Source organism: Fusarium fujikuroi, chromosome FFUJ_chr05, assembly GCF_900079805.1.
Source record: "Fusarium fujikuroi IMI 58289 draft genome, chromosome FFUJ_chr05".
NCBI lineage: Eukaryota > Fungi > Ascomycota > Sordariomycetes > Hypocreales > Nectriaceae > Fusarium > Fusarium fujikuroi.
The window spans coordinates 3,876,700-3,899,499 of record NC_036626.1 but is presented as its reverse complement, the minus strand read 5'-3'; the positions used below and the strand labels follow the sequence as shown (position 1 = coordinate 3,899,499).

At 49.4% G+C, this 22,800-nt stretch overlaps 8 protein-coding genes; 3 read left to right on the top strand and 5 right to left on the bottom strand.

Moving 5' to 3' along the window:
- Positions 1 to 630: 630 nt before the first annotated feature.
- FFUJ_07973 (probable RCO3-glucose transporter) lies at positions 631 to 2,429 on the bottom strand (the record flags this gene model as incomplete). XM_023578286.1 has 4 exons in its annotated part: positions 631 to 1,359; positions 1,414 to 1,874; positions 1,944 to 2,269; positions 2,323 to 2,429. The coding sequence occupies 4 exons, from the start codon at positions 2,427 to 2,429 to the stop codon at positions 631 to 633; spliced, it is 1,623 nt and encodes a 540-aa protein (XP_023431119.1).
- A 2,872-nt stretch (positions 2,430 to 5,301) lies between these two features.
- FFUJ_07972 (uncharacterized protein) lies at positions 5,302 to 6,600 on the bottom strand (the record flags this gene model as incomplete). The annotated part of the gene is made up of 1 exon (XM_023578285.1): positions 5,302 to 6,600. The coding sequence occupies one exon, from the start codon at positions 6,598 to 6,600 to the stop codon at positions 5,302 to 5,304; it is 1,299 nt and encodes a 432-aa protein (XP_023431118.1).
- Positions 6,601 to 7,773: 1,173 nt separating this feature from the next.
- FFUJ_07971 (related to oligosaccharide transporter) lies at positions 7,774 to 9,414 on the top strand (the record flags this gene model as incomplete). Its single annotated transcript, XM_023578283.1, has 1 exon — positions 7,774 to 9,414. One exon carries the CDS (start codon positions 7,774 to 7,776, stop codon positions 9,412 to 9,414), a length of 1,641 nt encoding a protein of 546 aa, XP_023431117.1.
- A 26-nt stretch (positions 9,415 to 9,440) lies between these two features.
- On the bottom strand, positions 9,441 to 11,291 carry FFUJ_07970 (probable ATP dependent RNA helicase; the record flags this gene model as incomplete). XM_023578282.1 has 3 exons in its annotated part: positions 9,441 to 9,594; positions 9,642 to 9,754; positions 9,801 to 11,291. 3 exons carry the CDS (start codon positions 11,289 to 11,291, stop codon positions 9,441 to 9,443), a joined length of 1,758 nt encoding a protein of 585 aa, XP_023431116.1.
- Positions 11,292 to 12,263: 972 nt separating this feature from the next.
- FFUJ_07969 (uncharacterized protein) lies at positions 12,264 to 13,416 on the top strand (the record flags this gene model as incomplete). XM_023578281.1 has 2 exons in its annotated part: positions 12,264 to 12,877; positions 12,924 to 13,416. The coding sequence occupies 2 exons, from the start codon at positions 12,264 to 12,266 to the stop codon at positions 13,414 to 13,416; spliced, it is 1,107 nt and encodes a 368-aa protein (XP_023431115.1).
- A 194-nt stretch (positions 13,417 to 13,610) lies between these two features.
- On the top strand, positions 13,611 to 14,582 carry FFUJ_07968 (probable mitotic spindle assembly checkpoint protein mad2p; the record flags this gene model as incomplete). XM_023578280.1 has 6 exons in its annotated part: positions 13,611 to 13,706; positions 13,769 to 13,794; positions 13,847 to 13,885; positions 13,935 to 13,963; positions 14,028 to 14,173; positions 14,223 to 14,582. 6 exons carry the CDS (start codon positions 13,611 to 13,613, stop codon positions 14,580 to 14,582), a joined length of 696 nt encoding a protein of 231 aa, XP_023431114.1.
- A 389-nt stretch (positions 14,583 to 14,971) lies between these two features.
- Positions 14,972 to 17,530, bottom strand: FFUJ_07967 (related to ubiquitin thiolesterase; the record flags this gene model as incomplete). XM_023578279.1 has 4 exons in its annotated part: positions 14,972 to 15,116; positions 15,166 to 17,249; positions 17,325 to 17,392; positions 17,503 to 17,530. The coding sequence occupies 4 exons, from the start codon at positions 17,528 to 17,530 to the stop codon at positions 14,972 to 14,974; spliced, it is 2,325 nt and encodes a 774-aa protein (XP_023431113.1).
- Positions 17,531 to 18,457: 927 nt separating this feature from the next.
- On the bottom strand, positions 18,458 to 22,491 carry FFUJ_07966 (uncharacterized protein; the record flags this gene model as incomplete). XM_023578278.1 has 2 exons in its annotated part: positions 18,458 to 21,973; positions 22,036 to 22,491. 2 exons carry the CDS (start codon positions 22,489 to 22,491, stop codon positions 18,458 to 18,460), a joined length of 3,972 nt encoding a protein of 1,323 aa, XP_023431112.1.
- Positions 22,492 to 22,800: the final 309 nt, after the last annotated feature.

The window sequence follows — 22,800 nt, the reverse complement described above, 5'->3', positions numbered from 1 at the left end:
CGAAAGCCCGAAGTATCCATAGAAATTGTTATCATAAGTTTCAGTCTCCAGAAGCTTTTTAACGTGAGCATTTCTTGATGTCCATCCACCGCTCAGAAGCTTCGGTCCTTCTGAAATTGATTCAGAGTACCACAATAAACCAAACTCAAGTGCTCATGACATTTACCATGTTTACCCAAGTCTCTTTGTCGCTTAGATGAGAGGCACTATGTTTTCTTGCCTGCCCTTGCCACTTTACAAGTCCCCAGCTCATCGTTGCACGTGAGGGCTAGATGGCCTCACATGAGGGGCTTCGTGCTATACCTAATGGACTGCTTGACCTACGAAACAACTATATGTAATGATCGGTAGAGACATACAGTGTTTGGTTTGTCTCAAAGTTTGTGCTTCAACCTTTCTTCTTAAGAACAAATGTGAGTGTTAGCGGGGCAAATCACTCTGGGCGACACATTTTTGTATCTCATTTCATGTCACTAATCAAGAGAGATCAAATGAAGAAAGTAATAAATTCATGGATATCAGCTAGTTATTTTTCTCATCTCATAATCATAGTCTACCGACAGCAGAACTTCCAAATTCGGTAACCCAACCAACATGTTCCTCAATCGATATTTTACAAGATTCTATTCTTTAGACATCATTCTTCTCGGTGTGAGAAACCTCGCCCTGCTCGTGGCCCTCGTTGAACATCTTGCCGCCAGCTCCGGCAACGCTGTTGCGGTGCTGCCAGGTGTCATGGGGCTTCCAGTCAAGGGACTTTCGAGCAACGCTGACCTCGTCGTAGAGCTGGTCAACCTCCTCGAGGGTCAGACCCTTGGTCTCGTAGATGAAAAAGTAGACGAAGGCGATGCACAGGAAACAGCAGCCGAACCAGATGAAGAAGATCTTGGACTGGAGGTTGGCCTTGCCGGAACCGTAGTCGACGAGGTAGGGAGTGGAGTAGGCGATGGCCCAGTTGAAGAGCCAGTTGGTGGCAGTGGTCATACTGAGGGACTTGGCACGGGTCTGGAGAGGGAAGATCTCGCCAGTGACGACCCAGGCAAGGGGTCCCCAGGTTGAGGCGAAGAAGAAGATGTAGATACAGACGAAAGAGACAGCAGCCTTCTGGCCAGCCAAACTCTTGACGAAGATGACTCCATTGCTGTCTTGGCCGGTGGAGAAGGTACCGGACATGGCGACGATGAACTGAGACACACACATGCCGACAGCACCCCAGAGGAGAAGAGGACGACGACCCCACTTGTCAATGGCGTACATTCCAGGGATAGTGGAAGCGACGTTGATGGCTGATGTAATCATGGAAATGATGAAACCGCTGGAAATACCGGAGTTCTCGAAGTACTTGGTACCATAGTAGAACTAGAGCATGTTAGTTATGTCTCATAACCACGAGATAGTGAAACAGGAACTTACGATGAAGTTGATACCAGTGAGCTGCTGAAGAGCCTGGAGAGCACAGCCAGTGAACTGGCGCTTAAGAATAGGAGGCTTGAAGCAGTCAAGGTACGAAGATGTTCCGAGGCTCATCTCATGGTCGTGGTTCGCCTTGATCTCGCTGAGCTCAGCCTGAATAGCAGGGTGGTCAGGACTTAGACGGCGGATCTTGGAGAGAGCTTTGGAAGCATCATCGTGACGGTCTTTCTTGATGAGGAATCGAGGTGTTTCGGGTAGGATGAGCATGCCACCGAAGAGGACGAGAGAGTAGGCGAACTGAACGGCGATGGGGATACGGTATGACCCTGTGTCATTGCGCTTGCCTGTCGCGTTGTTTACGATTGCAGCGAGGAGGAGACCGATTGTAATGGCCCATTGGTATGCACCGACGATGGCACCTCGAATCCACTTTGGTGCTGTCTCAGACTGGTACAGGGGGACTAAAAAAAAAAGCGTGTTAGTGAGACCTAAACTCTGAAGACGTCATGTGGTAGTGAGCTTGAACTTACTAATAGCAGAAATTTGACCGACACCAAAACCGGCGAAGAATCGACCAGCCAGGAACATGGGGATAGAAGTAGCAGCAGTTTGGAGAGCGACGCCGAGATTGAAGACCCAAGTGGCGATCATGAGACCGGGACGACGACCAATGTAGTCACTCATGAAGGGGGAGGAGAGGGCGCCAAAGAATGTGCCGGCTGACAGGATGGAGACGATGCTGGACTCTTGGCCAGTTGTGATGTTGGGGTTGCCCTTGGCGTCTGTGTAGCCGGTGCTGAAGAGTCGCTGCCAGTAGGGCATGGCCAAAATACCAGAGATGGTACCTGTGTCATAACTGCGAATGTTAGCCTCATGATGAATCTCCAGGTGAGAAGCAGTGTGACTTACCCGTAGAGAACACCACCAAAGGCGACAAACAAGCCGATGGCGATAGCAGGCCATGCCTTGCCAGCCTCCTCGGGCTTGCTGAGGGATGCCCTTCGAATTGCGTTCATAATGAAGATCGACACTCAAATAAGAGTGCGCAATAAGAACTAATAGTGTATAAACAAGTGCGATGTGTGTGTGAGATGAAGAATAAAGCCCAAAAGTCAAGGCGGGAGATTGTCTCTTTTAAACCCCAAACGAGCATCATAAACTTCTGCGTTGTTATACTTAAAGCCTGCATAACCAGAAACCCTCTTGCGTAACATGACCTCTCCCCTCCACCCCCAGAAGCTAAAAAGCTAAGCTAGATATCCCACGGCCTGTCCGAGCTAGTGGATTGCGGAGCAGCCGCACCATCAACTTACGATGGTGTAGTTTAAAAACGACTAAGCTGGGGGTGAGGAGGTCATGCGCTTCATTGGTTCAGCAAAGATTTGGTGTGGTGGTGGTTTACTGTAATACTTCCCTCCCCCTCAACGAGTGTCGTCACTGGCGAGGGAGATATAACGCCTTCGCCGTGGAGAACGGCTTGTACTAAAACGACGGGTAGATGGTGGCGTTTTGATCTATTCTATATGATGATATAGCTATGGCAGAATATATAGTGCATTACAACTATGTAAACCTATCTCGTCGTGTTGCGCTGCAGAACCCGTCAGAGCAAACAAGCTTCCCCAAACAAACTCCATCTTCCCCAGGTCTTTTTTCCTCGGCGCCCTCGTGCTTAACGGACTCATCTCCACATCCAGGTTTATTTGGAGTACATGCACTCTAATGTCCCATGGCCTGGGGTTGTAAGTTAAAGAGTGGATACCCTTTTCCCCCGAGCCAAGAGCCGGGACAGGCCGGCTCGGCGACGCAGATGCCGAAGAGTCTATTACCATTTTTGGTAAGTAAATTTAACTTTGGTGAACGAGCTTAGTTGACGATACCCTTTTGCCACGACTAGAGACTAGAGATATCCAGCTAAAAGAGAGAGTAATTTTCAATAGTAAAGGTGTTACCTCGCTGATGGTGCTTGCAGCAACCTGTGAGAACGGTGTTGAAGCAGCTGACGCCCAATTCCGCTGGTGACGCTTTCGGAGCCGGCGGCTTCACGAGTAGCGCGCGCAAAGACCATCAACCACTTCGGCCCTATTGTGGAAGAGCCTCTTTTCTTTTCATGAGGGCATTCAGGCCCAACACTTTTTTTTTCACATCTACTGACTACCTACGCAGTACTCTAATAATAACCCCAAACTCTAGCTCAGTTCAGCTCAGCTCACGTTCACGAGTTACCATAACGACGCTGTCATATCATAAAAATCTGCATTGAATGTGGAAACATGTCTCATGCATTATTGTGATTGCGGAATGGCGTCGCGCCTCGCTTAGAATGAGGCGCTTGGCGCTACAAGGCTGAAGATGTGTGTGTGCGTGAGGCGGCAGAGCTGTAGCTTGCAGTGGCTGTTTCTGTGGTTGGAGAAGAGGATGGGAAACCCTTGTTCAGGCCCTAACCTTAACTTTATACTGATATTCAACAATATGCATGCAGAGAGTTGTTTGTTGGTCCTATCATAGATTTGCAACCTCGCAATATGCAATTGATGGTCTCGGTTGTACTGAACACGATCTCAAGTATGATACGGGTCCCGAGAAGCTCAGTTAAAGAATCACAATGTATTGAGAACCATTCTTAGTGTCAAAGGCTGTACCGTATCTTTCAACGACTCGACTGATCAGCGGCTGATTCTCTCAACACTAACTCAACAGTCCCGTTCCGACTAACAAACCACTCGACTCCCACATGCCTCGATTCCCCCAGACCTTGACTCCATAGGGCCATCAGCATCAGCATCGCTTAGCACCCAAAACCCCGCATATTGGGGCGAGACCAGCCTGTCAGTTGATGATCATGTCCATTTCCAAAACTCAATCCTCCACCCCAATAACACAACCCTGGTCACTAGCTTGTCGGACCGGTAATGCCACCTAGCGCCAAGTCTTGTTAACAGAAGCACCGAGATCTGCACCGTTTCTCACGGATACCGGCATCACGATATGGAGACCTCGAGTTGCGAACAGGGATAACTCGACTCGTGCAATCCTTTCATCTTTTTTTCGAATCGGCGGTATTATGGAGTCGATCACTATATGTCTCTCCATCCCCAACGTCCGTGGGTTCATGACAATCCCCGCGGGGGAGGGGGATACCTGATCACCGTTGGACGAATATAACCAATGTCCGTTTATCACTGCGACCTTCCTAACGTTAGTCTAGTCTCTTTTATCGGACCGTTGAATGCTTAACACCTCCCGCTATTGTTTGACTACAACCCCCAGGTTGTATGACTGCATCCTTCTCCATGGGCACCCCATATCCTCTCCAACATTTGTAGATTGGCTCTGCCTACTCCGTACTTTTTTGATAACGCTACCCTTCTGTGGTTGGGTATGCGGGGGTGGCCATGTCACTGTAGGATCTTGGGAACTTCCTCCGCTTACATGAAACAAATCCTTTATTGCAACTCACTGGCCTCGGGGAGCAAGAAAACACCAGACCTTCATACAGGGTGCCAAAATAAACCTAGTAAAAGATATCCTAAATTTATGTAAAGTTACTTAAGTCTTTTTGTCATTTAGGATAAAGGTCGCGAGTTTTCTTTCCTCCCATTGAAATCTCTGACGCTTGATATTATCAGTCACTTTCAGATGTGCAACCAGCGAAACGGGATAGAGTGAATTGAATCGCTTCGTCTCTGTATCGTCTATGTGACTAATCTATAATTACAACTCAAGGAAAGTTCCCATGACCTCTTCCGCTGATATACACATGAATGATAGACTTGAAATCGATATACGCTTTCCTCCCGAGCGAGAGCTCTGTCACCCCGTATATGTGGGTGGCGTCTGCTAGTCTTCTGGAATCGCGACCTCCATATCCTCGATTTTCCGTTCGTGCTAAACCATTTGGTCCATCTTCTCCCTTATCTGCTTTACCAAGCTTTTAAGATCTGTCACAAGTTGATCAAGCTCGTTGCATTGGGTAATCTTCAACGCCGCAAGCTGTTGCTGATTTCGAGAGCGTTGCCTAACAAGGCTGGATCGTTGTACTGCTGCCTCGTACAATGCTAGGGTCGTCTGTTCGTACGCAGCGAAGTCCAACTCGCCGTTAGTGTCCGACCTGTTCTCGCTACCACAGGATGTAGGGTCTGTATCTTGATCATTCAGGTCGTCCAACTGGGGGGTTTCTGAGGCATGAGAACCTTGGCCATCGTCCTCGTCAGCTGTCTCATCAGAGGGCTCACCGCCTACAGGCGATCTATAGCCATCACCCTCATCAACATTCTTAGAAGGCTCGCCCTCATCAGGCTTCCTCTCAGAAAGCACTCCACCCACAGGTGGTATATGGCCAACCTTTTTCTGAGCCTGAGATTTGCCGCAAGTGGCATGAATGAATTTCGGGACTGTGAGATATTTTTGTGGATGATCGGGCTCTGCAACTTTAGCTTCAACTTCCCCCTCAAAAGACTTTTCGTTCTTGTGAACAGGGCCGTCGACCATACTCCCGGATTGAGAACCATCCCTGCTGGCGTTGGTAGTCTTGGATCCGTGCTTGCTGGAAGCTTCATCAAAGTTGACCAAACCGGTAGTGTCCCTCCGTGCCATGATGCGTGTTGCGTCGGGCCAAGGGTCTGAACCATCCGGACCAACAATGGTATAAAAGAAAGGTACCATGCACTCGAAAAGGTACTTCTGTATGCAAATAAGAGCAAGGGAGCTTGTTAGGCCTGCATCTCCAAGAGGCACCATTCGCTCGGTAACGAATTCTCTCAAATCATGGTCTGTAATGCGTTCAGATCGCAGGCCCTTGCGGATCAATGCTCGGATGTTGTCATCATTGTCCTCACTACGGATAGTGCCGTGGAAGACGTAACGTGGTCTACTGTCGGGAGCTTGACCGAAGAAGGCGGAGATTCTTGCTATAGCGGCTTGCTCAGAAGCATTTGGTGCACTGACAAAAAATTCGGAGACGCTTCTTTCTTGATCTTCAGTGCTGATGAGATTTGCTTTCAGTTGATGGTAAACCATTCGTTTGTGATTTTGCATTGCCCTCGTGATCGTTGGAGGTGATGGGGTAGGGAATGAATATGGAACCGTGTCAGGAGTTGTTTGTATGTCTTTTTGTGATGAAGCTGCAGCACTCTTGCTGCTCTCTCCTTGCTGCTCGCCATTTTCTTTCTCGTTCCTGTTGGCCATATTTGCCGATGTAAGGGATGCAGTGTGTGACGAATGTTGTGGATGTGGATGAAGATGGAGATGATGGAGATGATGGAGATGAAGATGAATGAAGACATTTGGTTGTTGTATGGACTGATTTATGACCCAACTGGCTCATACCTAAATGAAGTAGTAACTGGAAGCATGATTGATATTCGGCAGGCTCAGTCCATGAGGTGAGTAGAGCCTCTGCGGGCGTTGGGGAGTCTTGGGGGGCAAGAAAACAGCAGACCTTACTGTAGGGTGTTAAAATAAACTTAATAAAGGTTATCCTAGACTTAATAAAGATACCTTAAATTTAATAAAAATATCTTAAATTTATACTAAATTACTTAAATCTTTCTATCATTTAGGACCAAGATCCTGTATTTTCTTTCCTCCCCTAGGGGAGCAAGGAAACAACAGATCTTAATATGATTAGAGGTATCCTAGACTCATGCCTGCCAATCTTCCTATGTTACCTAAATCTTTTTCTCTTGTAAGATCAACCTGGAAAGTCCAGGGTTCTTTTCACTCCCTAGGTAGGCACAGGTAGACCTTACCTTATAGAAGTCCCCGACCTCCATGGTCTCAAGATACAGGTAAGTGCCCTCGACCATGACGCGGGACAACAGTTGATAGACTTTTTTCTCAATATCCAAGTGTAGGGTAGGTAGTATTAGGAGATCTCTTGCCTTTTGACGGCTCCAGCCCTCAAGGGGGCAAACAAAAAAACTCAGCAAAAGATATCCAAACTTATGCCAAGTTACTAACCTAAGTTTTTTTTCCGTTCAGGAACAAATACATAAGGCCATGTAAGGGCTAAAATGGAACTCAGGTTCTTTAAAAAAAAATATTAAAAAAAATGAGGTAAATTCTCATAACTTCAGGGCTGTTGGATGATTCTATATCGGCATATCTGATATTAGTCTGTTTTCTTCCACCCTATACCTGGCGGGACCGCCCTGCATTAGCACTCCCGCACCCCCAGCACCCACTGCAATCCACTGGAGCACTGAGACATCCGCGTTTCCCATCAACACGTGTCAAACAACCCGAGATATCTTCATCTTCAACCTCGTCTCATCCTCCCTCAACCCACAGTCGCTCATTTCTCCCCCAACCGCCAAAATGCCCCCGTCCACTGAAAAAGAAAGCCCGCCGGCGCCTTCAATGATCAAAGGCGCTTCCCTCCTCATCATCCTCCAGCTCGCCTCCCGCCTCATAACTTTCATCGCCAACCAGCTACTCCTGCGGTATCTCACTGCACCGCTACTAGGTCTATCAACACAACTTGAGGTTTACTACCTCTCAGTTCTCTTCTTTGCTCGCGAAAGTCTTCGTGTTGCTATTCAACGCCGAGACTCGGGATCGCAGGCCAAAGAGGAGAGTCAAGCTGTGGTAAATCTAGGATATCTCGCTATTGGACTGGGGAGTTTTGTCAGTCTTGGGTTGGGGTGGATGTACCTTGCGTATGCGAATGAGATCACGCTTGCTACGCCGTATTTGGTTGAGTCGTTGTATCTCTATGGGTTTGCGGCTATGGTGGAGTTGTTGTCAGAGCCGTGCTTTGTTCTCATGCAGACAAGGCTGCAGTTTGGGACACGAGCTGCTGCTGAGTCGATTGCTACGTTTTTGAGATGTATCGTTGTGTTTGGTTCTGCTGTCTGGGCGTCCAAGCACAATGATATCGGGGTGCTGCCTTTCGCCCTTGGACAGATCACGTATGGTGTCTCACTACTCCTGGTCTACTTGGTCTCAGGATATCGCCTCGCCTCATCAATCGGGTTCTCACTACTCCCCAAAACAATCACCTCAAAGGACAATCGCTTCTGGGCCTCCTTGTTTGACCAGTCAACTATCGGTCTCGCAGGGAGCATGATGGCCCAGAGCGTGGTCAAGCACCTCCTTACCCAAGGCGACACATTTCTCATCTCCTTCCTCGCATCCGCCAGCGTCCAAGGCGCATACGCTCTCGCAAACAACTACGGAAGTCTCCTTGCTCGTCTTCTCTTCCAACCTGTTGAAGAGAGTAGCCGAAGTTACTTCTCTCGCTTGCTGTCATCTGTAACACCTGTCAAACAAGGCGGCAAGCCAGTTCAGGAAGTGTCAGAAGCGAAGCAGAACCTACAAACCCTTCTTCGTCTTTACATCCTTTTGGCTTCAATAATCATCAGTCTTGGCCCTTTTGCTGCTCCGCCTCTTCTGGCTATTGTGGCAGGCAAGCAGTGGGCTGGCTCAGGGGCAGGTGATGTGCTTGCAGCGTACTGTTTCTACATTCCCTTCATGGGTCTTAACGGTCTCACAGAATCATTCGTGGCGTCAGTCGCTACTGAAGCCGAAGTCCATATCCAGTCTGTCTGGATGGGCGCATTCTCTGTCATTTTCGCTGCTTCGGCCTTCCTCTTCATGAGAATCTACCCTCTCGGTGCTATCGGTCTCGTACTAGCCAATATCATCAACATGGGATGTCGCATCATCTGGAGCGGAGCATTCATCAAGCGCTTTTTCAGAAGACACGGAACCGACTTCAAGATCAAATCACTTATTCCCGAGAGCACACTCGGCGTCTCAATCGCTACAGCTATCCTCCTCAAGCAACTAAAAGTCGTAGACAACGCAGATCAACCGATCAAATCTCTCGTCAAGATCGCTGGCTCCGCTATCCCATTATTGCTTCTAATGTACGTCTACAAAATTCCAAAAGCAAACTTTTTGAAAACAACATCTAATCATCGCAGCCTGGTCCTCGAGCGCCATTTTATCCTTGAGTGTCTAAACTCGGTCCGCGGTCGCAAAGCCGCAAAACAATAGTGCTCCACATAATAGTTGTAATTCTCTTAATCAAATGTGATCTTGGTCGACTTGGCGTTCATGTCGACATCCTTGAAGAAAGCGCCGTACATGTCGTGAGCCTTCTTCTTAACGGTGGTGCCGAACTTGAGGAGATCTTCGGGTACGGGCTGGTTGGCACCTCGGAGAATGTTGACGAGCCTGAGAGTGTAAGTATATATTCAGTTGCGTGAGTATCGGGTACTTACGAGCCGGAATGCGACTTATCCTCAACGGTAAAGAAGGTGATAGCCTCACCAGTCTTGCCGGCACGGCCAGTTCGGCCAATGCGGTGGACGTAATCTTCAATGGTCAAAGGGAACTAGGCAAATTAGCGGATGTTGGGTGGCAACTTGGGTTGAACATACTGTAACGTTGATAACGAGCTTCACCTCGGGGATATCAAGACCACGAGCAGCGACATCAGTGGCAACAAGAACAGGAGTGGCTCCAGACTTGAAAGCCTCAAGACTCCTTGTTCGCTGCTCCTGTCGCAGATCACCGTGAATACCACCAACACGAATACCCTTGCGGGCCAAGGTATTCTCCACACGTGTAGCCTCCTTCTTGTACAGACAGAAGACCAAGATACGGTCGTTCTTCTGCTTGCCCTGTTGGTGCTCCTTCAGAAGCTGAAACAGGCGGAATTCCTTCTCTCTAGGCTCAAGAACCTCAACTCGCTGTGTAATTCTTGAGTTGGCTTGCAGCTCAACGGATCCATCAGCTGTCTCCTTACCGCCAGATCCAATGGCGATCTTGACAGGGCTGACCATGAAGGAAGAGGCGAGGGACTGGACGGATTGAGGCCATGTAGCTGTAAACATGAGTGTCTGGCGCTTCTCGCGAGGTTGGCAGGCACCAAGGATCTGCTTAATATCCTCCTCGAAACCCTTGTCAAGCATACGATCAGCCTCGTCGAGAACGGCGAAAGTAACTTGGCTCAGATCAACGGTTCCATCAGACATGAAGTCCTTAAGACGACCGGGGGTAGCAACAATAATGTCAGCACCACATCGGAGAAGGTTTCGCTGATCGTCCTTGGAAGCACCACCGTACAGACACACACACTTGAGCTTGTTCAGCGCAGCGACGGAAGCCATCTGCTCATAGGTCTGCATGGCGAGTTCTCGTGTAGGCGAAACAATAACGGCCTTGGTGCCCTTGTACTTGATTTCAGAAACAGCCTCAACGCAGGGAAGAGCGAAAGCCATGGTCTTTCCGGATCCTGTCTCAGCGACACCAATGACATCGCGGCGAGAGAGAGTGAAGGGCCATGAAGCGGACTGGATAGGTGTAGGGGCCTTGTAGTTGGCGAATGGCGAGGGTTTCTTCTCGAGGAGGTTTGTGGCAGGGAGCTGGTGGAATTCCAAAACAGGGCGAAGAGTGACGGTCTCGGTCTTGGGGTCGGTGATGGTGATCTGGTTCTTGGAAAGGAATTCGTCAATCTGGGCTTGAGGGACGTTGGAGAGGCTTGCGGTCTGGACGTAAGCAGCATCGGAGGATCCGTCGTCAGAAGATTCGTAAGTGACCTTGGCTTTCTTCTCCTTCTTAGACTTCTTCTCCTTGGGGGCCTCCTCCGTGGCTTCGGTAGTCTCAGCAGACTCCTCAGCGGCCTTGGCCTTCTTCGCCTTCTTCTTTTCCTTCTTAGCCTTCTTGCGCTCAGCACGCTCAGCCTCAGAATCGCCAGTCTTTTCAGCAGGAGTCTCCTGCTCTTCAGTCTTGCGCTTCTTGTCCTTCTTCTTATCCTTGCGCTCCTTCTTCAAACGAGCCTTCTCGTCGTCGGTGACCTTGGTCTTCTTGGAAGGTCGGTCGACGACGGCATCCTCGCTATCAGCGAGGAGATGCTTTGTAGCAGCCATTGTAAAAGATTATATGTGGTATTCGACCGAAGGGAAGGTCGTACGAATGGCGGTCGAGGGTATCGCAGAATGGCTGGGAACAAATTGCGACGTAAAAATGGGTGGGATGTTTTACAGAGCGAGCGCAAAAAATCTCTTATCGATAAGACAAAAACCGTTCGCCTTCCAGCTTAGACCCACATTCCGCTGCCCCCGGTAAAAGGTACGTACCCAAACTCCTTTCTTTGAAGACCCTGGATTGAACCATTTCATGAGGTGCTTCTAAGTCGCTTCACAATCACTATATTATGCCTTAATAGCATTTCATGTTGTGACATTGAACTAATTCTTGTACGATGCAATGCGTCGCTTTGTATACACTAACCTATGTCCACAGTTCAAGCAGTCGGCGACACGTGTGCCCTGTTGTGTCTTCGCTTTTCAACCCTTCAGGTTTAGACGATATACAACATTTGAAGTCTCGTGCGTAACGATCGTGTATGCTCCCGTTCAAGTCGGTATCCGAATGCTACAGGTGTCATACCATTCAGTCCTGTCACAAGACCTATCAAAATGCAAGTTGCCGTTCGGTTCTGTCAAGCTGGGGATGGAGTTACGTTGATGCCTCACTTACCGGGCGATGTAACAGAGTCATGATTGGGTCAATTCTGGTTTTCATTTAATCGCCTTGGTTTATATGACATTTGGTTTGTTATATTTAGTCCTAGGGAAGTCATGAAGCATCGCTTGTCCTCCTCTTTGCCAAAAGCTTCATAGTCTCTGTTGGACTACTTCATGATCGCCTTGGGCGTCTGTTGTGAGAGCTTGACTAGCATGTCTGTCTCATTCTCTAGATGACTATTCGAGAGTCCCAAATAGGTGTTTGAATGAGAGATGGCATACAAGTGTACGCCGGCCCCCAGTCACCATGGGGGATGAACTGTGTTCCCCATGTTTCGCATTGGTCTCTTCAGCGGCCCATGAGACTTCACCATGAATACTAGGAGCGAGCCGCTTTGTTCTCTCGAGGGTCGTTCTGACGTATACGGAGTCGGCATTCGAGCCGCATTTTACGCACAATGGCTTGGCTCTCTTCTCATGGAATACCTCTCTGAGGAGAACCTTACAGATTTGCGGTTTATCAGTCTGTTTTCTTCAGCAGCCGCTTCCATATCTTTCGTCATTGGAGTCGCTTACAACTCCCTTGAGCCACTCGACATACACTTCTTGCTTCTTCTAGCCATGGGTTTCCACATATTTCAGATGCCATTATACATCTGGCGTATTCTCACCAGATGTCAAGCTCACCTTGACCCGTTCCAACTCTCGAAGGAGAGCCATGGGCACTTCTATCATCTCATGAGTCTTACAGTACTCTCAGCTAACGTGTCTATTGGAACATGGTACTTCACGACCTTTCTCCCTCAACTGGACCGTGATTGCCGTGACCTGGTATTTCTATTTGGTAAGGTCAGTCTGGAAAATCAGGGATATAGCATGGGTGGCTCCATATTCTTCATTGGGGTTCTTGTAGGCATTGGCGGGTTTATCTTTTTAAACGCTTGTTGCACTATCACCAAGTCGAGTTCACGACATAGGAGAGCGAGGTAAGATCGTTCCAAGCTACTCAATTTCAGTACTGAACATATTCAGGTCGAGAAATATCTGGCGACTCAGAATACTCCGCGCAACATCTGGCTTAATAGTATTTACACTTTTGGTTCTCTCGATCGAACTTCCTATACAGTGGAACCGTATCCAAGGCGTTTACGAATTTACTACAGTGGCACAATTACTGCCCCTTATGCTCACTATTGGAGTATTTCTTCGATCTTGGGCTGTTTATGCCAGCAGAGCCAACGATACGTCGGGAGGACGAAGGCATCGCAGATCTCCTTCAAGGTCCTCCTCATCAACATCTACATCTACATCTACATCGACCACATCAAGCAGCAACTCTTCCCCAGTCGTTGGCTATTATCACACGTACCCTACTTACCAAAATGATCAGGAAGATCCCCAGTACGACTACGATGATTACTATGATTATTATAACGATTACAATAACTACAATTACTCAAATACAGCAGAAGATGATCAAGCCCAGATTCAGTGGCCACAGGGAGTTCATTTTTCACGTTGGTAAATTGGCAATAAATACATCCTTATCACCAAAACAAGGTGAAGCTCGGTGACCTCGGTGAACCCCGCCGCACAGACCCTTGAGACCCCTTCCACCCCGCAACCGCAAGTAAACAAAACCACCAATTCCCAAACTCAACCCGTCACAATCGCCTGCAGATACGCTTCATTCCAATTGATATCCCAGTAGCGCCGAAAATGTCGTCAAAGGAAGCTTCCAAGAGTAAGGACAAGGATAAGTCCAAGGTCCATAAGCTCTCCCTCAAGGGCAGCGCTCGTCTTGTCGCTGAATTTGTACGTTGAAACAAGCTGATTTCCTACTTGGGCGAGAGTTTGCTAATCGTTGGGATTTACAGTTTCAATATTCTATTCACAGCATTCTGTACGCGAGCCTACACTTTATCGGTCGGCGATTTTGGTTAACGATTTGATAGCTTCCAACGAGGTGTCTATCCCGCTGAGGACTTTACAGTGTACGTTCGTTGCGACCGATGTCTCCAAACACCAACTGACAGAATCCAGCGTTAAGAAATATGGCCTCAACATGCTGGGTAAGCCCGCAATCCTTGACTCCACAACCACCCCTCTACGACTCTTGCGACTAACACCATCTAGTCTCGGCCGATGACCAAGTAAAAGCCTACATCAAAAAGATCATGTCCCAGCTCGACAAATGGATGGTCGGCGGCAAGATCTCCAAGCTCGTCATCGTCATCACAGACAAAGACACGGGCGAGCACGTCGAGCGCTGGCAATTCGACGTACGCCTTTCCACTCCCCCTATCTGTGCAAACCCCCTAACTTCAACAGGTCCAAATCTTCCAACCCGTCAAGAAATCCAAGTCCTCCAAATCCTCCTCCAAAGACCAAGAAAACGCCGCTCCCGCTGGTTCCGCGCCCACAGCCCCCGAAAAGACAGAAACAGAAATCCAAGCCGAAATTGCAGCTATTTTCCGACAAATCACCGCATCTGTTACGTTTCTACCTCAGCTCAGCGGCGATTGCACATTTAACGTCCTCGTTTACGCTGATGCGGATAGTGAGGTCCCTGTTGAGTGGGGTGATTCGGATGCGAAGGAGATTGAGAATGGAGAAAAGGTGCAACTGAGAGGATTCAGCACGGCGAATCACCGTGTTGATACTTTGGTCAGCTATAGATTTACTGACTGAGCTGGAGGATCTCGAGTGTATAATGGAGGGAAAGAGATGGATGAGTTGCTTTTGGTGGATTTCGGCATAACTCAGGTATGATTTATCTTGAGAGGCGTTACAAGGCGCCTTGAGGACTTTGCTTGTCCATATTCAATATTCAACGACCGCGATGGATTTGTACGATACGTATCAGGATGTCTTGTTATCTGATCTTCGCAGGCATAATATCCCAGTCACTTCTACATGCGTGTCTCATCTGCTTTTCTAATGTCCAGGTACCAAATCATGACAGCGTAGACATAGCTGCCATCGCCTCTTCAACCTCGCGCCATTCACCGTCTCATGCAACCGGCCTATCTTCAAATCAAATGCGCCTCACCCATTGCTATACAATCGATAGCCTGGACCTAAACTCGCTTGAAAAAGTACACATACGCAAACTTGCGCATCTCATCAACATCATGGGCTTCAACGACCTTCTCATCATTGAAGAGCACCCAAGTTGGAACATTAGCATCTCCCAGAGCCTTGCGGATGAAAGCAACGTAATGTCTATAACTAATTAGCATGCTGTGTGCTGTAATTGCGTAGAAATACTTACCCAGCATGGATACTTGTGCCCTTGTGGCACACGATTGATCGAAGTTGGAAAGTAGCGGGCAAGTCAGCACTTCCAGCAGGTTCCTTAGGAGCAGCTGCTTCGGTGGGAGCATCATCATCAAAAGTGCCTTGGTCGTCAGGATGGCTGAACAGCCACTCAACAGCCCGCTCGACATCGCCACCTGTCTCTTTCAGGGCCTTCTTGGCCTGAGGGGCACCGAAACCCATAGCTCCGAGCATCTCAATTTTCTCAGGGTCAGCGGTGTTGGCGCCGCCACTTTGAGCACCAAGATCAAGGGGCGCATCAATGTCGGGGTCCTCCATGTGTCCGAACAACCATTCCATCGCGGCGTTGGCATCGGAGTTTCCGGTGGCATGAAGAGCACGCTCGCAGCGGTTGCGAGGGAAGCCCATGGCTTCGAGCTGAGCAAGAGCGGCAGCATCGGGTTCAAAAGCAGGGGCTTTGACCTCAGGCTCGTCTGGCAGCTGCTCCTCCCCAGGCTGCAGTCCCTTGGACAGATATTCGTCCATGTTAAAGGGCTCGTCCGGTACAAGAACAGGAACATCAACCTTGATAGGAACCCAGTTGACCACAGTCATCTTTCGTGCGTTGACAACCAGGGTATCGGGGAATGTCTTGAACAACGATCGCTTGGCGAAGCCATCCTTGCTTCCGCAAGCTGAGCAAGTCAGCTCAACCTTCTCCGCTCCTGTGAAGTTATCGAGACACTCTTTGAGTGACACAGGCTTGTAAGCATCTGGGCCCTCGGAACCCTCCTCCCGAGGTAACTTTTCTAGGGGGACGTCGATGAAAATATTATCTTGCTCGTTGCTGCTGTACCGCACCTTGTGGCATCCCAAACATTGAAGTCTTTGCTCTAGGACAAATCGGAAAGGTTGTGTAGGGTCCTTTCCATCGGGATGGGGAGATCGAGTGACGAGTTTGAATAGGTGCTGAAGGAATTCGAGGGCATCCTGCTGTCGCATTGTAGAAAACTCTTCATGTCCTCGGCCGATGAGGTGCTTGAGCATGGCTGGCGCAAGACCCTTCTGGTGTGTGATTCCCTCTGTAGCAACATCAGCGTCAGGTTTAGAGTATCGTCCAGACAAAAGTCCATCGGCTGTCTTTCGGAGCTGGGTCTCAATATCCGCAGCTGGTTCGGAAACGATGGGTAGGTCGTCATTGGGTCGGAAGTATCGCTCCTGGAATGATGGCATGTCAAACAGACACTGGATGATACTGGCAAGGTAGCAGCTGTTTCCGAGGTTCTTCAGACCAGTGAGGCCAGGACCAAACAGGGGCTTGAGCTCCTTTCCGTCTTCCGTTGTCATGCTGAAGTCCCATTTGAGATTCTGCTCGATCTGCATCTCAGTCAAGCTCTTTTCCGTCTTCTGACGCTCTGCCAATACGATGCCCCAGTGGTTCAAGTGCTCGCCCAGGTTGTCGTCCACTCGTTCGTCATCACACTTGTAGCAGTAAATATCGGCGGTTCCCTCAGGAGTGATAGATCCGAGCTTCACAGCGACGCCATGACCGGACTCGTTGGCGTGAGCAAGAGCATGCGAATTTCCGTCTACGCCACCCATCTGCTTACGGCCACATCCCAGGTTGCCACACTCGATACACAGCCAAAGGTTCTCTGCTAGGTCACAAGCATAGCAATGGCTCAGGTCGTTTTGCTCGATCTTCTTAGCAGGCGCTTGCTGAAGCATTAAGATATGCTCGCAGCTGGTCAGCTCCTGTTCCCATGCCTTAACCTCTTCCTTTCGAGAGAATGTGTTCGCCTTGAGAATACCGTCGACCACAGGTGCGAGCTTGGGATGCGTTCGGTCGAGTTCGGTATTACAGTCAAGGCACTTCACAGTCAGCGCTGTATCATATCGGTCCTCCTCAGTTTCAGCAGCAATAGCTAGCTTGGACATCTTGGCGGGTGGTTCGTCTCGTTCGACAATCTTTCTTGTGCGGCGGATGTTGAGAGCGAGGGGATGCTGGGTCAGCGCATAGTGGAGTTTACCATGGTTACGGTCGCCAGCGCATCCTCCGTTGAAGCACTGAAGGCAGACATCGAGTCCAGCAGGATCATCCTGTTCAACTTGGTCAGTAAGCTAAGCTTGAAGGATTTCGAGGGCTTGGCACTCAGCAAGCGGCGGGAGTCTTACGATGGAGTCGAAACATTGAGTACAATCTTCGCGATAGACGGACTGAGAAGGGTTAGGGGGTGTCAGCCCTACAGTATAGTCAGTCCACAAAGTCCTACTGAGGTCGACCGCGAGCTTGTCGCAACTATCATGACTGGTGGTTGATCAAATGGCGGGGTCGATTTTAAGATTCACGTACCGATCAAGTCGAGATGCTGGCAAGCCATAATGGGGAAATTTTGGTTTTTCTTCCTCTTATTACAGGCCAAGGTTTGTTCAGGACAAGTAAAAGAGAAGATTGAGGTGATATGTGTAGGAGGTGGATGTGGAATTAAGCTCGAGCTGAAATCAGCACTGCCTGGAGTTGGAAGCTTCAAGTGCTTTAGTGATAGGCGGCACACGTCACTGGGGTAAGGCGGCGGGGCATTCCACCAGCCACTCATCCCGTTTGGTGGCGCTGTGGCGTTATTCCTTTGATGATTCCATCCAAGATCCAAGTCCAGGCTTTGTGATGATTCCATATGGCAGCGGGAATTGTGTTGAGTCTTGACTGGTTAATCTCTGTTCGACCTCTATCTCGAAAACGACATGTTGACAGGTCAAAACGTTGCATTCATTGATGGCATTTCCTGATTGGCACCGGCTTTCTAACAATCTTGAATCACCTTGTAAGTCTCGCAACTCCAACAAGGCCGCCTGACGTTATACAACATGGTCTCGACTTATTTGTCAACACTGCAAGCTAGGGGCTTGGATTTGAGTATTCCTACAACTGGGATTCAAGGTGAACAGTGCGTCTAAGGCATTCATTCATTCGCATTGAATGGTAACTAACACAACAGATGGCCTACCCTAAAGACACTGACTGATCTACATCTGGCAAGCACCAGGCACAGAATTCACCAATAATCAAGTCACTTTGTAGGTTCTGTCTTGCTAACAGCAATGCGATTAAATTTATGAGATTTGAATGCTGGTTAACACTATCTCGCCTTGCAAACTGCTCTTACTAGGTTCTCTGTGGCTTCGGGCGCAATTACAATTTCTTCAAAGAAGCCAAAATACCAGGTCTCCCCTCATCTAAAGTTCTCTCTGCTGATTTAAGCTCTCAGCAGAATGTAGAGGTATAGCGCCGTCGGATCCTTCACATGTCACTACCTATTGTGCAACGACTTGATGTCCTGTCCCGAAAGTAGGAATTGCCAACAGCCGTGAAGCACATATCCTGCCCATCTATAGAGAGGCTCTTGCTTCTCATCGTCCATGTCTTGGTTCGTCGAATGGTCCATCGCTTGGGCGGCGACCTGCATTGCTTTGGCAAGATTCACTATGAGGCTGCCACCAGCTTTGGATGTATTGCCATCTGTGGAGGTGCTCTGTTTAGAGAAAGAGTCGAAAAACAATTTCGAAAACCTCGACCCGTGTGTGTCGTTGATTTTCCACAGCGTCGATACAGTTGAACTGGCCCCAGAACACATCAGCGCAGGGACAAGTCCCAAGACCTCGTCTCCTAGAGGCACATCCACGACACCCCCCTGGCACGCTATCATGTTGATGTGTGTGCCTGGTGAGACTAGAATATCAAAGAATTCTCGGGCCGTGACACTCTCAACCGGGCGTTGCTCGTTAGGTGGCGCAAACGGCATAGGAAACTCGACCATGTGATCCAAAGGATCTTTCGATCCCCAGCCACAATGAGTGTGCATATGGAGGAGACGAGACTTTCCAGCAACAGTCAGGAAGTCCTTCTTGGAGGCAGTCCGGTCTATCATTGGATCTGTGTGGAACTCACGGGCAAGCGTCTGGATACTAGCCCGTCCTGCTTTAAGGTATGTGGATTCGGATTCTGCGATGCCTGATATGAATTTGACGTTGATAGGCGCTAGCGATGGTCGTGCCACCTCCGTGGCCGCGAAGCAGGAGCGCAGAAGTGACTGACTGTGTGTGTAAACGACTGGATTCCGGTGTATCAACGCTTGATGTCCTCCGATCGCAAGTGCGTGGAGCGGAAGCCGGTGGAGAGAGGAGGATGGACACAGGACAACGAGCTCACCCGGCTTGACATGGCGGGAAAGCGGCGCAATGAGACCACCTAGCATGCTATCGAATGCTTTGCGTGCCTCTGGGGTGTCGAGATTCTCCTCTTGTATATCTTTAAAACTTTCTGGGGTAAGATATGTTTTCATCCAATCAACCACATCCCCTACTTTCGTAGCCAACATATCCATGGTTAGTTTTATATTTATGTTTCGTTTAGATCGGTTCTTAGTTGTGAACAGGAAGAATCTACCGACGTCGCCAGTGAAATATGGAGGGAGGTAGAACCAGTCAACCAGGACAATGCTTGTACCACTCTGGGCTGTGATTCTGGCCACATCAGACAAGTCAAATGGCTGGGCCTCTTTCAAGTCGAGGAGTTGCCTCAGCAAGTCGTGTGTGTCTCTCATGGTTCGGCGATGCATGTCCAGCTGCCGACGCAGATTGAATTTGGCCATCCCCTCAGCCTTCTCAATACGCTGTTCCAGCTCCATCATCTCATCGTAACCGCGTGCAGCTTCAGGATATGCCTTGATCTTACTCACAAGCTCGAGTGGAGCGGACATACGCACTCCGATGGTCCGCGCCAGTGACCGTGCTTTGAACTTCTGCACCCACTGCCATACCTTGGTGATAGTCTCATCAGATGGCTCACCTGGAGCCGCGAGGAGCAGCTCGATGGCTGTGAGGACCGTGAATGCATTGGCATTGCCCGCGGTGATGCTCTGCCGGTGTGTGATTCCTTCTAGGCCTGAACTTGTGGACGCATGGAGCTCGCTCATCGAAAATATCTCATCAGCCTCTTCAGCCTGACTGATCCCTCTGTTGCGGAGGTCGTGGATTTGAGCCTTGGCATAGTCTGAAAGGCAATAAATATCATTCTCTGCCACTTTATGCCTACTTTCTGCTGTTCTGCCTTTGGTATCGTTGGAGCTCGCTGCTTGCTGCTCCAATTGTCTTATCCGCCTGATCATGAACATGCAGATTTGCGCTCCAGATCGCTGGTGAAGAGCCACCCGAACGAGGTCCTTGTTTCGACGAAACTCAGCCAGAGCACGGTCGTTGTATGTTTGGGCATTTGACAATCGTTCTCCTGATTCAGCGCTGGTGAAATCCGCCCAGTAATCTAGCGGTGCCATGTATGTGAGTGCTATTTGGGACAGCCAACTGCCCTTGCTACCTGGAAACTTGTCCCGGATGATCTGGGGGAGGCTTTCTTCGAGCTCGAGTAGACTCTTGAGCTCAGAGAGGCGAAGGTCCCAGAGCTGAAGATCAGAAAAGTGCATCTGCCTCCCGAATCTGAGCATGACCAAACAGAACAGTCGACGGTTCTTTTGATGCACAGGGGGTTTACTGAGCCATGCACAGAGACGCGTGTACCGTTCTTCTGTGGGCTCATCGATGTCGGTTGCTTTGGGGAAGACAATAGCTTTCAATGCGGCTTCTTTCATACTCTTGAACTCTTCAAGGGCAGAGTTCCCAGTGGCGATGTCTTCAAGCAGCCATGTCAGTACCAGCTGAATGGACATTTCTTGTATTTTTGCCTGGTCTCCAATAGCATCGCTCCAGCCCCAATAGAATGTCTCCTCCCCATCATCGTCCTGAACCTGATTCTGGGTATCTTGTTGTACAGAAGGAGTGGTACCCCTTTTCGTTGGATCGCGGCGGCTCTGTCTCGAATGCATCCAATTGCCCACGGATGGTGTGGATGTCTCCAATCGACTGGCCTCCTCGTCGATCCTCCCAGCCTCATCCTGCCGACGAAGACTTCGCAGGAGTGATGCCTGACTCCTAAGGAGCAACGCCCGCACCACTGGGGCGTCGAAGTGCGGATACTGCTTAAAGAAGTCATCAATCCAGTCGAGAGCCTTATCGCGATCAATTAGGCTCGCGAGCGCAACAGAATTGAGGTCAACATGATGGTGCACCAGATCGCAAATGTCCTCCGATACAGTCTGATCATACGTATCGAGGCGCCTCAGCACATCAAAATACGTGGTCCTGAACAATTCCATTCCAGTGACTTCGTAATATTTCCTCGAGAGATCAGCAGCTGCCGCTAAGCAATAGCCAGTCTTCGTGCCGTCGACAGCTTCCATATGAGCGGCTAGCTCCTCTGTCCGCTCTAATTTGTCGATCGGGTCGTTGATGCATGACAGCCTCTCGTAGGCCATTGCTTGCATATGCGGTGTGGCCTCCTTGTTTCTAATACCAAATTCATCACAGAACCTCTGGAAAGCCGCCTCAGATTTGCCGAACTCCTCAACGGCGCTTTCTGGTGCTTGTAGCTGAATATGTGTGGTCGCCCACTGGAGGCGAACCACAGCATCGATGTAGTCCCGACCCCGACTCAGAGGGATGCTCGCTACAGCCTCCAGAAACTCGTTGACCACAGGGCCTCGGTCTTCTGGTGGCGTGCGATTCAGCTCCGCGCGGAACAGGGCATTGGCCTCGTTGAACATGCCTCGCTGCGTCAGGGAGCGCCGCAGTAGTTGTAGCCCACCCCAGGGTATCCTTTCACCTGAAGCGTCTGTCCTGCCATGTAACGGGATGTGCTCTGACTCTGGATTATTGTATCCCGAATAGAGCCTGGTGAACAGACTTGCGATGACATATCGGCGAATGCAGCCTGCCTAAACACGATGTTAGATCGGTCACCATATCAAGTTCGACGGTTTGGGGACAGCAGTCATACCTGGATGTCAGTATACTCCTCTACAGGTACTCCAGCAAGCCAATGCTGGGTTCTTTCAATCTCTATAGCTGACGACGTCACATCACCTCGATGTCTCGTCCCGAGCATGGCCCATGTCAAAAGCATGAGTCGATGTTCGGGTGATTCAAGGTCTTCTTTGGCTTCTCGCAGCCGTAAAAGCTCTGAGTTTAGGATGCCCCATGCCCGGCCCCATTTGCCCGCCTCCAACTCGAGGTCGGCGTGCTCAATAGCGACAACCGGAACTGCTGCAAAAGATCCGAGCTCATTGCCGAATATTGCTCTGGCTTCGTTGGCGAGTCCTGACATCTTGAGCCAGATGGCACGCTCGAGCTGTTTGACGGCCTCCGGGGGCAATGAACTGTACAGGGATGTATATATCCCCCAGTAGCGAGGAGATATCGACATCTCACTCAATTGTTCTAATGAAACATCCATTTTGAAGTTCTGACGTTGCAATAATGTTAGAAATGCTCAATTTGGATCAGAGCAAGTGAGAACAGTGTATAAGATGAGAATCGAGATGATGCTTTGAGTATTTGTAAATGTTGTATCGCTTCTTACAACAAGGCCCAACCCGGTCTTACTATACCATCCCTTTCATATTATCTCTCCTCCTCTTTTGCTCTTCGAACTTGCCGTCTTGTCCAACATGCTCTTTTTCAGCTCGTTTCAGCTTCTTTCAAATTTGGGAGTTGAGGGGAAGTCACATTGATCCTATTGGACCGTATGCATCGATAGCGTCCA